The following is a 13,637-nucleotide window of genomic DNA, read 5'->3' on the forward strand; positions in this document are numbered from 1 at the left end:
ATAGCAGCAAATTGGTGGGAGGGGCTGGCTCAGGACTCTGTCTTCAAGAATGGGAAAAACAAACACAAGTCAGAGATGGCCTTCCAGTCGCCTCTCCGGGCGCACTGATTACCCTTCTGCTTTCGTTTCTTGCAGCCAGAGTTCTCTGGCTTCTAGAATGTCCAATTCCGGTGAAAGGGCTCCAGGCACTCTGCCCTGCTTTCGCCAGGACCCAGCTAGCGGCTCCATCCTGGGCGGCTCGCTGCACTCAGTCGCAAAAGTAGCTGGGCTGGCACTCGCCCTTGCGCTCCGAAGAAGCTGGAGGGTTCAAACCAGGAGCCGGGAGGGTTCTCAAGTGGCCCGCACCATTGTACCGCCTCCCATGGGGGTGAGGAGAGAAACCTCTCTCGTAGACAGTCGGGATTCCGAACAGCTTCTGCGTCTTCGCACGGGAGTCTTGTTTGCCCCTCCTCGTATAATACTTCTCATACATAAAGGGGGCTATTTGAAGCTCGAGGTGACACTGGGGCAGCGCGCAACCCGGCTTCATGGCGCCTGCGTCCCCCGCAGTACGGGAAATGGAAGGTGCAACGTCTCGGAGTGGCCCAAACAGTGGGCTGTGCCCAAGTCTCCTCCCTTTGGCTGGCCGCAGGTTGGTGGCGGAAGGAGGGAACCTCTGAGGGCGTGGGGAGGGGGTGACATGGCGGAGCTGGGAAACGGGGAGCGCAAATCCCTGGTATCTGCTACCCAACGCGTCCTACTTGCTTTTCTGTGAGAGAGGGTGCTTCTCCGGGGGTGCATAGCGTGGTATCACGCGGGAGTGGAGGAGGGGATGCAGTCTATGAGAGAAGAGTTTCCAGGGCGCCTCTAATTTGCCTTAGGAAGACTGTCCGTGGCTGCTTGTGGCCGTCTGTGGGTTGGTGTGGGATAAGAGACAGGTGGGTAGCAGTGAGTGGATGGGGTTTGGAAAGACCTGATGCCTCCTGAGAAAGTTGGGGGGGGGGAGCAAGAGAATAAACAAAGCAATTCAGAGGAGCTGTGGTGAGGAGATCTAGCATGCCCCAAGAGGAGAAAGTAACAGAACGGAATAAAAATAAAACTAGCATTTATGAAGCCCGCCTTGCCGAGTGCCTTCACGACCCTGCCGGATTGAGCTGAACTCCCAACAGGAGAAACAGGTAGAGCCAGGAGGTGCCAAGGCACGTAGTGGAAAAGGGACTAATTTCTCACCTGAAGCCCAAAGTGGTGGGAGCTGCCTCGGTTTACCTGTCCATCCTTGAAGCCTTATGCTTAGTAGTAGTAGTAGTCGTCGTTGTCGTCTTGGGCTTCAGTTTTTACCACTTCATTGTAAATTTATATAAATCCCAATAAGCAAGATATCTGGAAATAGAGCATGGCTCCTGCAAACCAGCTGTACACCCCCTCTCTAGTCTATTCTGTTCCCCTGGAATGCTTTTCTCTTGAACTCCCCTCCCTGTTTTTTTGAGCATCTATCCTACCCTGAAATACTGTCACAGTGTGTTGCAAAAATTCACTGTCTAGCATTTTCCCAGCATACTCTGCACCTGGAGCTTGACAGTAGGGAAGAGAAGGTACCAGGAGGGTCTAGTTAGGGAGATGCTCTTCAGTGCCCGAACCCCCACCCCCCATGGGTGGGATATATAGGCTCACACTAACTTAGGATGGCCTGGGCCTGTCCTATATGTCCTGATGGACTTCCAGAGAGCTACTCTCCCCTGGGATCCTGGCCCTTCAAGCACAAAGAAACCTAGTCTCTTTCTGGTCTCTTCCCCTCATGAGCACTCATAGCCTAGCCTCTCTGACTCTCTTTCTGCTGCCTGGGGTCTTTTGTCATAACTGTCAATCAAGCAGGGAGGGTAGTGACCTCAGACCTTTGAAGTCCCACCCCCTGGAAGTCTAAGGCCAGCTGTAGACTCAAGGGCCATTAGGAGAGTAAAGGAAGGAATAGCAGGTTTGCATTCAACTTCCCTAAATGATCATTCAAAGAAGCTGTTTATAGGGTCAGTGGTGGCCCTTCTATAGTCACGTTTTTATTCTCACTAAGAGGTGGGTTTTGGAGTCTGGCATGGTGGTATATGCTTGTAATCCACCCACCCCCACTCCCCCACTCCCCCACTCTGGACTCTGAGTAGGAAGAGGAGAATTTCAAGTTCCAGGATAGAGAGTGAGGGAAAGTGCTGGGATGATAGCTCACGTGATTAAGCGCTTGCCTTGACAGCACAAGGCCCTGAGCTGGATCCCCAGAGTCTTCATAAACAACACAAGGCATGTTGCATGCCTGTGATCCAGCCCTGGGGAAGGAGAGACAGGTAGATCCCTAGGCTCAGTGACCAGCCAGCCAAGGTGAGTCCTAGGCCATGGGAAGTCCCCCATCCCAAAAATGATATAAAGTTAATAAAATGGCTGGTGCCTGGGGCCCCATCTGAGATCTGAGATTGTTCTCTGCCCCACCCCACCACCTTCACACAAGCGCGCGTGCGCACGCACACACACGCACACACACACACACACACACACACACAGGTTGGAAGTTCCAATATACGACACGTGACTCAGGAACCCTCACATACCAACATGAATCGCCCATACCATGTCATCTCTGCTCTCTGACTCCCAAACCAGAGCTGAGGAGGCAAAATTCCCAAGAATGATGTCAGTAAAGGGGCTACTGCTTCCTGAAAGGATTGTCCCACCTCAGTCTCCTTGCTCTCTGTGCACACACCCGCCCTCCTGTGTCCCAACTCTCACATCCAGCTGCATCACAAACACTAGTAAAGAGTTTCACTCTGTAGCCCAAGCCATCCTGGAACTCTCTCTGTAGACCAGGCTAGCCTCACACTCACAGAATTCGAGTGCTGGGACAAATGGTGTGTACCACCAGTGCCCGCCCGGCTTAGCCCTTATGCTTATCCCTAGGTATAAAGTGTGTCTGCTTCCCACGGAAGGCCTTCTGCCTTCTCTCTCCAATCCAGGCTAAGGTAGAGGCCTTGCTGTGCACACTAAACTCCAGAATTCCTCACTTGCACCATTGCTTGAGCTGCTCTGGGGCCTACCAAAGTCAAGAGTTCTCAATGTGTGCCCCCACCGCCACCCCACACAGGGCCTAGGCCAGTGATGCAAACCTATCCCCACTTAGTTTCTGTTGTCTATTTGTGGGGTTTTGTTGTTATTGTTGTTCTAGTTTTTGTTTGTTTGATTGATTGGTTTTGTTTATTTTGTTTTGAGCTGGTCTTGCTGAGTAGCCCGGGCTGGTCTGGAACTTCCTATGTAGACTAGGCTGGCCCTGACCTCTGGTCCTTCTACCTCAGGCTCTTGAGTATTATAGGAGGTACATCTACTAACTCAGGTAATTCAAAGCATATCAGGGAGCCTCGGTGGCTTTGAGAAAAAGATGACAGTACCTAACCTCTTAAGGGTGTTCCCTCAGCAGGCTGGGGAGAGGCTGCTGAGTCAGGTGTTGTAATAAATGAGGATTAAATGTTTCTGGGCAAAGGGTGAATTCTGGTTATGTTCCCATTGGACTCCTAGACCGGCTCAATGAATGTGTGGATCTGATTGGCTGTGAAGCTGGGCTACATCTTAGAGAAGGGCTGAAACTTTGGTCTTATTTGCTTTACCTATGGGCTAATTGAGCCTGGCCCGGGCTCTACCCTACTTTGCTGGGCAAGGAATAGAGTGAGGGACACGCACCACCCTCTCCTGGCGCCCGCGGTCGTAACTGTTCTTTGAAGCCATGCATTATTCAAAGCCTGGCAGGGGGCTCCCTGGGTGTTAAAGGCAGAGCCTGGCTCACCCAAGGCCCTGTCTGAGTTCTTGGACTCTGCTCTGCCGGTACGCAGGCTCCACCTACACCGATTAGCACATATCCCTAGTCGCAATCCCTGAATGCAGGCTTGTCTCTCCATTCTGGTATCTTCCCTGTTTTGCAGCCCCGCAATCTGAGCATCTCCTAGGCCATGGCCGCCCCGCAACTTTTCCGAGCTCTGGTGTCTGCGCAGTGGGTGGCGGAGGCTCTGAAGGCCCCGCGCTCCTCACAGCCGCTGAAGTTACTGGACGCGTCCTGGTACCTACCCAAGCTGGGCCGCGATGCACGACGCGAGTTTGAGGAGCGCCACATCCCGGGCGCCGCCTTCTTCGACATCGATCGTTGCAGTGACCACACGTCCCCCTACGACCACATGCTGCCTAACGCCACGCACTTTGCCGACTACGCGGGCAGCTTGGGCGTGAGCGCCGCCACGCACGTCGTGATCTACGACGACAGTGACCAGGGCCTCTATTCCGCTCCGCGGGTCTGGTGGATGTTCCGCGCCTTCGGCCACCACTCTGTGTCATTGCTGGACGGCGGCTTCCGCCACTGGCTGAATCAGAACCTGCCAATCAGCTCCGGCAAAAGCCACTCGGAGCCCGCGGAGTTCAGCGCGCAGCTCGATCCCTCTTTCATCAAGACCCACGAGGACATCCTGGAGAACTTGGATGCCCGGCGCTTCCAGGTGGTGGACGCCCGCGCAGCTGGCCGTTTCCAAGGCACCCAGCCAGAACCCCGAGATGGTAACGCGCTGGGGAAACGGACTAATGGGGATGTGGGGACTGGCCGGTGTGTGATGTGCGCTCCAGACACTGCCTAGCCGTGTGCTGGCCTTATATGCATACAGAGCAAAGGGATAAGTGTTGGTTGCTGGGCGCTTCACTCTAAGCATCTCGCTTTCTTCTTATAGTGGAGGCCACACACTACCTCACTGTTTTGGAACTCTGGGCTGAGGTTGCCTGAGTACCTTGAGAATCCAGGGCACCCAGGCCAGGACAGCCCACTAACTGTAATACTGAGCTTGTGTACAGCCACCACAAAAGAGCAGAAGGCAGCCCGCACCTGGCTTAGGAAGGACCCAAGCTTTGTCCTGATGAGATCTAGCCTGCAGCTCCTGAGTTGATGGGGTGCTTGCTGTACACCTGCAACTGCCACCTAGGTAATATTAAGAGATTCTGAGAGGGTATTAGGATGGGTCAGTCGCTCAAAACGGTTCGTGCCCCAAGTGAGGGCAAAGCTGGCTGCCTATAGCCTGGGTTTCTCCAGGCAAAGCCCAGTGTAATATGGGAAAGGATCTCACAGAGCAAGCTGGGCTATCTATAGCCATGCTAGTGTGAGCCAAATCTCTCAGGAGCTAGGTAGAGCCAGCCTTCAGTATCTGCAGACACCAGATTTCAGTGTTTAAACAACCTCAGAAAACATTTCCTGTACAGAGGGTATGCCCTTTCTTGCCCTGTCTATTCCTGAATGACACAGTGTAACTGTATAGCATTCACAACTGTGATGGATATTGAAAGAGATCTAGAGATGGGTGCAACACTGCATGGCTGTTATCCCAGCATTTGGAGGCTGAGACAGGTGGATCACCAGTTTGAGGCCAGCCTGGGCTACATAGTGATTTCCAGGCCAGCCTGAACTAGAGAGTAAGATCCTGTCTCAAAACTCAAAAGGGAGAGAAAGGAGTTGGGGAGACTCTAGAGATGTGTTCAGTGTTAGGAGGGTGCACGTAGATTGCATGACAGGACACCATTTCATGTGATTTGGTGTGTGTGTAGGGGGGGGGGGGTACAGGCACTAGTTCTCCTGAAAATATGGAGCAATACCCACACTGACACAGAGCAGGTGAGGAGGGTAGCCCTGGAGTGGCTGCCTTTTCTGAGATCTTAGGAAGGAGCCTCTCTGGATTCAGACTCCCTGCATACTTACCAACAGTGAGCAACCAGTAGTTCTCCCTACCACTTCTGTCCAGACTGCCAGGGTGGGAGCTAGCCATGGCCCCCAAAGCTCTCCCATGCCCTCTCTGCTGGTCCAGAATTCTGTTCAGAGCCCTGTCTCTGCTGTACTTTGCATAGCACCTTTGGATGGTGACCCTTGCATGTGTAGAATGAAAGCAGTAGGTGAGAGTTAAAGTGCTTCGAGCCACTGGGCTGGAAGCCGTACTAGTCTTTACTTAAAGCACTACCATGTCTCCTCCGCAGTCCATGACTTGGCAGAGTACACCTGTAATTTGCTCCTTCAGTCCAGCAGGTCAGGGTTTGTGTTTTGCTTGGTCAAGCTGGAGGTATAAGGAAGTCCTGACTCTACTTACCCATAGGACCCTGGCTGGAGAGCTAGCTCTTCTCCAGGCTTTGAGAAGGGCTGCTCAGGGTGACTTTTAGGAGACCCACTTCACTGGGGATGGCCAACACACTGAATCCTCTCAAAGCTCAGAAGCACTGTCTCTGGCCATCCTCTGAGAATAGAGACTGCCACGGACCATCAGCTCCTGCAAAGACAGGGAAACAGGTAGAGGTCTCTCACACACTCATATTGGGATCTAGATGGCCCAGATTTGTCGGACAGCTATGAGGTTTCATTCTGATGTGACTCTCAGCCCTCCTGGGAAAATGGAGCTTTAATAACCTCTGGCTGGAAGAAAGCTAGAGACAAAATACATCCTCTACCTCCCTATTGTCTGAGCCTTGGTGGCTGGGATGCCTGTTGCATCATCCCAGAGTTCCTGGGTTCTTTCTGTCTGCCAGGCTCTCAGTCACACTGTCAGGACTCTTGATTGGATAGTTTCATTCTGGGAGAAGACCCTACCCTCCCTAGGCACCGAATGGCAGCACGGCCTCTGGGGTGGTTACCACTCCCCCTACCCACTGCTAGCTAGAGCATGCTAGTCTTTGTGCCTTCTTCTCCTGGGGTGGGGGTGACAGACATTTCCTTCCCATAGAATTTGGGTGGTATTAAAGGAGAAAACGCTGCAGAGGGGGTCTAGGCAGTATCCTGCACAACACATGTGTTCAGCCATGTCAGCCATTTTGATTGCTATTTTTAACCATAGCCCTAGGGTATTTCTGTCACACTGGCAAGTATCTGGTTATCGCCTGTCTGCCCTCTATGCCATCTCTAACCATCCAAGTGTCCTGAGTCCTAATTGGACAGAGGTCATGTGTACTACTCTGCTGCCCCTCAAGATTCACGGTCAGGAAGCCCAGTGTGTTGTGTAGCTCTGGTAGAGTCTAGTTCTTAGGTTCAAACTCTAGCCAGCAATTAGCTGGGTACAGTGACTTTGGGTGTGACTTCGCCTTAGGCTGGCCATCTGTGTGTGGGGCGGTGCCTAACTCTGCTGGCTGGATGATAAGACATTGGACACACATTTGCCATTCTGCTGTGGTGGAAGATCTGATACCACAAATACCACCAACCCTAGATATCACTCATAGTGTGGCCTTCCCTGTGTTCCCCCGTGCAGGCATCGAACCTGGCCACATCCCTGGCTCAGTAAACATCCCGTTCACTGAATTCCTGACCAACGAAGGCCTGGAGAAGAGCCCAGAGGAGATCAAACGCCTGTTTAAGGAGAAGAAGGTGGACCTGTCTAAGCCCTTGGTAGCCACGTGTGGCTCCGGTGTCACAGCCTGCCACGTGGTCCTGGGGGCCTTCCTCTGTGGCAAGTCAGACGTGCCTGTCTATGATGGCTCCTGGGTAGAGTGGTACATGCGTGCCCAGCCAGAGCATATCATCTCTGAGGGCCGAGGGAAGACCCAGTGAAGCCAGGCAGGACACAGTGCAGCTTGGGTGACATCTGACCATCACAGTACCAGCCACTGGTCACTCTGACCCTGCTTTGCCAAGAGTCCTTTCTCAGACAACTGAGGGAGTGTTTGGGGTGATATCCCAGAGACCTGGAGTTCCAGTGACTCATAGATACTCAGCTGAGGTAGCCAAGAAGGTGGCAGGCAGTAAGAGGGTACCCAGGGGAGGGAGGGAGGGAGGGAGGAAGGGAGGAAGGGAGGGAGGCCAGATAGCAAAACAGCTTGCACGGTGCTAAGCTGGGGCCCACCTAGCTTGTTTCATTGTTGGGAAATAAAACATCAAGAACAAAAACATTTGTGGTTGTGAGAATGTCTCAGTGTAATGAGGACTGGGGATTCCTACACAACCAATGGGGAGGGGTTGCTGGGAGGTGGGGGGAGGGGCTCCCAGCCTGTGGGAAACATTGACTTCAAGTGATGCTGGGGCCTCGGAAACCCTGTCCCCAGATACCATGGCAAACTGTCACCAGCCTATAGTCCTGAAGTTTCCATCTGGCTTCTGGGCTTTTCGTTTATTTGCGTGTATGTGCACGCATGTGATTTATGTGTATGGATTGGCATGCGTGTTGAGATCAGAGGACAACCTCTGCTCTTGTTCCTCAAACACAATCCACCTTGTTTTCTGAGACAGGATCTCTCATTGGTCGAGAACTCACCAAGTAGGCTAGACTGGCTTGACCAGGGATTCGCCTCTGTCTCCACAGGGCTGGCATGTCGGAGCACACAGCACCTCACCCGGTGTGTTTCACATGGATTTACATGGGTTCTGAGGACTGAACACAGTTCATGCAAACCCTGTACTGATTGGGCTGTTGCCACAACCCTGCCTCCTGTGATATCAGGTGAAGTTAGCTGTGACTTGTCTGGGCACCATAGGGAGCCTTCTATATGCAGATGAACAACACAGATTCTTTCTGGAGAAAGATGAGTCCATAGCTTAGGATGCTGTTCCAACCTGGCCAGAGACTTCTGAGGAAGGGCTGAGTCTAGTGGCCTAAGCAGGGAATCTGGCCTCAAACTCTGTGAGCTTTCACTCAAAGCTGCTTATACTAGGAAATAATAATAATAATAACAATAATAATAATAGCACCAGTGGTGTGACTCAGAGGGTGAAGGTTTGCCACAAAACCTCATCATTCCTGACTTTAATCCCTGGGACTCACAAGGCAAAAAAGAGCAAAGCCCAAAAAGTAGTTCTCTGACCTCTCCACACAGGTGCTGTGGCATGCACACACACACACACACACACACACACACACACACGCACACACTCACGCACACACTCACGCACATACATGCACGTAGCAACATAGAATAAATAAAATATCAAGAACTCACTCTATGAGTGAACTCAGGGTTTGAGCCTTTCTGCTCCAGAGAACCAACCTACCTACCCATTGTCCTAGAATAGAGGCACCATGCACTGCTGTCTGCATTGATCCTGGCAGGGATGAACATGGGAGTCTAGAAAGTTCTCCTTGATCTGTCAGGACCTGGATCATCCTTCCCTGACATTTTTTTTGTCCCATTCTAGAAATGCAGGGCCTTAAACCCAGACCTCATACCTGTACTACTGAGGCAAGCCACAGACCCCTCCCCGCATCTTTTCCCTGAATGCTCTCCCAGAGGCCTGGGGATAGCACCATGCCAGTTGTTACTAGGGCCTTGGAAGTGGCATTTCTTATTTTTATCTTCTGGGAATAAACTGGAGCAAGGCAGTACCTAACCATGGTGTGCTTCCAGCGGAGCTAGGACCCAGTGTCCTGACTCTGACACCCATGGGAGAGGGAGGAGCCAAGAGCATGACTTCTGCCTACCACCACCAAAGACTATGTCTCCTGCAGGCCCAGTCTCAAGCAAGCCAAACAAGACTCTAGGCCAGAGCCACAGCGGACGCTCCCTCCCTGCTGTACGGCTTCTCGATCTTGCACCGCCAGCTTCAAGATGGACAACTCTGCTCTGAGGGCCTCCTGTATCCAAGGGACCCTAAGCAGTGTTTTGGGCTCTGCCCACTGGATGTCAGCTGATGCCAGACTGAGACACTCCAAGGAAGAAACACTTCCCCACCAGCAAAGGACATTTGACAGCAGCAGTCAGGGAACAGCATAGACAGAGACACCCTCAGCTGATGTGAAGTCCCCCAGTTTCACATCTAGTTCCTACCTGAGCTCCCTTCCTACCGGGCTCAGGCAAGCCTTTCTTTGTCTCCCTGGAAGTGTCTGTTCTGGGAGAGACATGAGCCTTATGCCTGGCCAACTACCAGCCTGAAGCAAAGACCCATCAGGCTTTGATTTCTGCATCTTTTGAGTTGATCTCATTCCTTAAGCAATAGGAGGGATAAACTGATATAATCTACTGAGATGCTTCACTCAGATGCTGGGCACAGTAAATATCAACTATTAGTGTTTGGGTTGTTGTTTTTCACTACTATTTATTTATTCTTGCTTTGTATTTTCACACACATACCCCTGGTGTGTGTGTGTGTGTGTGTGTGTGTGTGTGTGTGTGTGTGTGTGTGTTTATGTTATGTCCTCAGAAATGCTCATGTAAGAGTCGAAGACAACTTTTGGGACTCAGTTCTCTCCTTCCCAGTCCTGGGGGATCGAACTCAGGTCACCCAACTTGGCTGCAAGCCCTTTTTTCCACTGAGCCATCTTGCTAGCCCCAGTAGTGTTATTTTTAGGGATGTATAGTAGTTAGGCATGTTATGTTTTCTCTGGCATTGGGAGACAGAAAATAATGAATGCAAGAATTATGCCCTTGTTTCAAGAGCTCCAAATCAAGAGAAGAAACCAAAACTTTCTGTCGTTTTTCCAGAGAGTACAGAGCACTGGGGAATGATCTGCTATATTTATGAAAGAAAACAAGCTCAGAGAGGTAGAGAGATTTGCCTAAGCATGCACAGCTAACCTGAGAGGAGCCTAATTGGAGATTAACCCTGCAGTGCAGGGGTCTCTCAGGGCATCAGGCCTGCAGGTTTTTGGCTTTGTTTTATATTTAGGGATCAAGAGAACAGAGACGTGTGTGCTACCTGCATGGAACATGGCAGGGTGCGTCCACGGCTCTCAGGAAGGCTTGAGTGCTGGGTTTTCAGTCAGAGACTCCAAACTCCAACCAAAAAACAATGGCTGGCCTGCCCAGCTGATGTTTCTCTGTCCTAAGAAAGATTGTAGCAATCAGATACTGAGAAAACCTGAACCTAGTCAGCATTTTTCCAGCAATGGCCCAGGGCCACCTCTGAGCCCCTGCCTTGCTTCCTGCTGGGCTGAACCCCCAGAATAATTGACTGTCCACAGCAGGGCCCACCTCAGCCTGCAGGCTTCCCTCCTGCCCCAACTCTGTGGGAGCCAGGGAGGAACTCGTAACACCAGCAGTGAGCAGAGTTTTTGTCTACTGGACAAATATTTGCAGAGCACTCCCACCACGCTGAAGCCGTTCCCAGTCCTGTCTAACCAGCTGCAGCAGAATGTTCCAATTCTTTGGACCATTGCCACTAAGGGTCATGGTCCAAAGCATCCATTGACCAGAGAGCTGACCTGTGGATCCCTGCCTCGGGCACTGTAGAGCTACCCTCCCCCAGCCTTAGCCTTTCTTCTGAGAAATGGAAGCAAGAGTCCTTCCAGGAACAGCGGAGCAAAGGATCAAGCTGTCAAGGTAACTGAAAGCCTTATTATTTTAAGCATGAGGATCTTCAGCCGGCAGTGGGGGTGCGTACCTCCCATCCCAGAACTCGGGAGGCAGAGGTGTTCGAGACTAGCCTGGTTAACAAAGTTCCAGAACAGCCAGGGCCACACAGAGAAACCCTGTAGATAGATAGATAGATAGATAGATAGATAGATAGATAGATAGATAGATAGATAGATAGATAGAGAGAGAGAGAGAGAGATAGATAGATAGATAGATAGATAGATAATAGTTTCTAAAATATTAATTACTGGTCAAGCATGGTGATACATGCCTGTCATTTCTAGAGACTGAACTGAAGCAGGACATTGGTGAATTTCAGGCCAGCCGAGGAAAAACAAATAAAAATCCAAAAGACAGAAGGAAAGCTATTCTTTTCTTTTCTTTTCAGGTAATATGGCTTGAAATACCACAGAGTATTAAGAAGAAGAGATTCCTGAACAATAAATCAGTCCTCTATAAAATTAACATATGCAAATAAATATTCTATAGACACTCCAACAATAGAGAACAGCAGGGAGAGAAAAACCTGAATTTCAATGGTGATAAACTTATTGACTGGTATTAGGGCATGGCGGGTGTGGTGGGCGTAGTGGTAAACTCTAGTCCCAGCACTTAGGAGGCTGAGGCAGGAAAATAGAGTATGAAGCCAGCCTGGGCTACATAGCAAGAGCTTATTTTACTCATATTTTAAGATTAAAAATTTAATTTCTGTGTATGTCACATGTATGCAGGAGTCCCTCGGAGGACAGAAGGGAATGTTGGATTCCATGGGGCTGGGGCTGGAAAGTGAACTGGGGTCCTCTGGAAGGGTAGGGAGTGCTCTTAAGTGCTGAGCTGTCTCAAGCCCCAAGACAGACAGATAGACAGACAGACAGATGCCAGTTAGATGGGTCATCAGTTAAAAACACTTGCTGCATAAGCCTGACCACACATATACTACTAGTAGTAGTAGTAGAAGAAGAAGAATAGTAATAATAACAATAACAACAACAACAGAAAACATTTTTAAAAGAAAAGGGAGATAAGAACAGGAGGTAAATAAAACTTCAAAGTGAAGTTTAAGACAAAGCACCAGGTGAATAAAGGAAAGCGGTAAAGACCACTCGCACACTACAGTCGCCTACTGTACAAGAAAACCACGTACAGAGAGAATCATGGACCCCCTCATTCCTCTAAAACGTCATGCCAAAGGATAACTCAGAAAGCAACAGGGCTGACACCAGCGGGGGAAGTGCGGAAACATCAGGATGGACGGCGGCGTGCTGAGGAAGGCATTTTCCTATTTTGCTGCTTGTAGATTTTTTTGACATGCAAAACCAAACACCAAACCAAACAGTCATCCCAATCAATCAATCAATCAGTCAATCAATCAATCAACCAACAATGATGAAGGGAACAGAACACAGCACTATCAGCAGCAAGCTAACGCGGCTGTAATTCAGATAGAGACCACCAATGGGACCCAAGGAGATGGTGCCTTCTGTTCTCTCAGCACTTCTCAATGTGGTATGTGGCTGCTAGGACTGTATGTCTTCAGACAAAAGACAAAACAAGCAAACTCAGAAAGCCAGGAGCCAATGTTGTCTTTGCTAGAGAGAGGAAACAAGGTGGGGGGCCGGGAGTGGGAGAGTGAGCTCACCGCGCTGGTCAGACTTAAAGGATCAGGGTTCTGAGAGGAAGGAGAAAGAGAAATACACAGGGCCATGTGTGCCCATGCATGCATACAAGTGTGAGTGCGTACGTGGGTCTGTGTGCAACCACGTGTGAGACCAGCTACACGTGTCTCCTTCCTAACTCCTGGGCTGTTCAGTAAGAGCCCATGGAGGCAATGACCTCAGTGGGGTGAACTGGGCATGCGGGTCAATAGCATTATCCATGCAAAGAACCTGGTTGCTTCTGGGGCGGTGAAAAAGGATAGCGAATACTTATGCATTTACTGTTTCGGTGGCGTGGTGGTGGTGGTGGTGGTGGTGGTGGTGGTGGTGGTGGTGGTGGTGGGTTTACTTGGTGTGATGAGGATGGGACCTTATAAGGGCCCTTTGTGGGCTCGATGAACCCCTCCATCACTGAACCACACTTCAGCCTGGTGAGATGAAGATGGGTCCAAAGGATGAGGAGGCTGTTATGTAAGGATACCAAGTTCTGGTTTTAGAAAGTGGAAGTGTTCTGAGAGGGACAGGGCTAATCGTGTTAAAGATAGAAATGATGAGGATAATGGGGATGGTGGAGATGGTGAGGATTGGGGTGATGGTGGAGGAGGTGGTAGGGGTGATGGAGAAGGTGGAATTGGTGAGCATGGTAGGGATGGTGAGGATGTGGGGATGGTGGGGAGATGGGGTTAG

General features: G+C 50.7%; 1 protein-coding gene and 1 long non-coding RNA gene across 7 annotated transcripts; one reads left to right on the top strand and one right to left on the bottom strand.

Moving 5' to 3' along the window:
- The first annotated feature begins 598 nt into the window (after positions 1 to 598).
- On the top strand, positions 599 to 7,902 carry Mpst (mercaptopyruvate sulfurtransferase). 6 transcript variants are annotated; one of them, NM_001162493.1, is made up of 3 exons: positions 599 to 631; positions 3,930 to 4,551; positions 7,266 to 7,902. In NM_001162493.1, exons 2-3 carry the CDS (start codon positions 3,957 to 3,959, stop codon positions 7,562 to 7,564), a joined length of 894 nt encoding a protein of 297 aa, NP_001155965.1. In that variant the 5' UTR covers positions 599 to 631; positions 3,930 to 3,956; the 3' UTR covers positions 7,565 to 7,902. The 6 variants fall into 6 exon arrangements, with proteins under 6 accessions (NP_001155965.1, XP_006521059.1, XP_006521057.1 ...); XM_006520996.4 differs by lacking the exon at positions 599 to 631 and adding an exon at positions 649 to 917; XM_006520994.4 differs by lacking the exon at positions 599 to 631 and adding an exon at positions 661 to 715.
- On the bottom strand, positions 4,551 to 10,991 carry Gm52185. The gene is made up of 3 exons (XR_003951537.1): positions 10,915 to 10,991; positions 10,640 to 10,765; positions 4,551 to 6,293 (listed from the first exon to the last, which is right to left on the bottom strand). It is a non-coding gene; the product is annotated as a predicted gene, 52185 (long non-coding RNA).
- Between the last annotated feature and the right edge of the window lie 2,646 nt (positions 10,992 to 13,637).

The sequence above is a fragment of the Mus musculus genome, chromosome 15 (assembly GCF_000001635.26).
Source record: "Mus musculus strain C57BL/6J chromosome 15, GRCm38.p6 C57BL/6J".
Classification (NCBI taxonomy): Eukaryota; Metazoa; Chordata; class Mammalia; order Rodentia; family Muridae; genus Mus; species Mus musculus.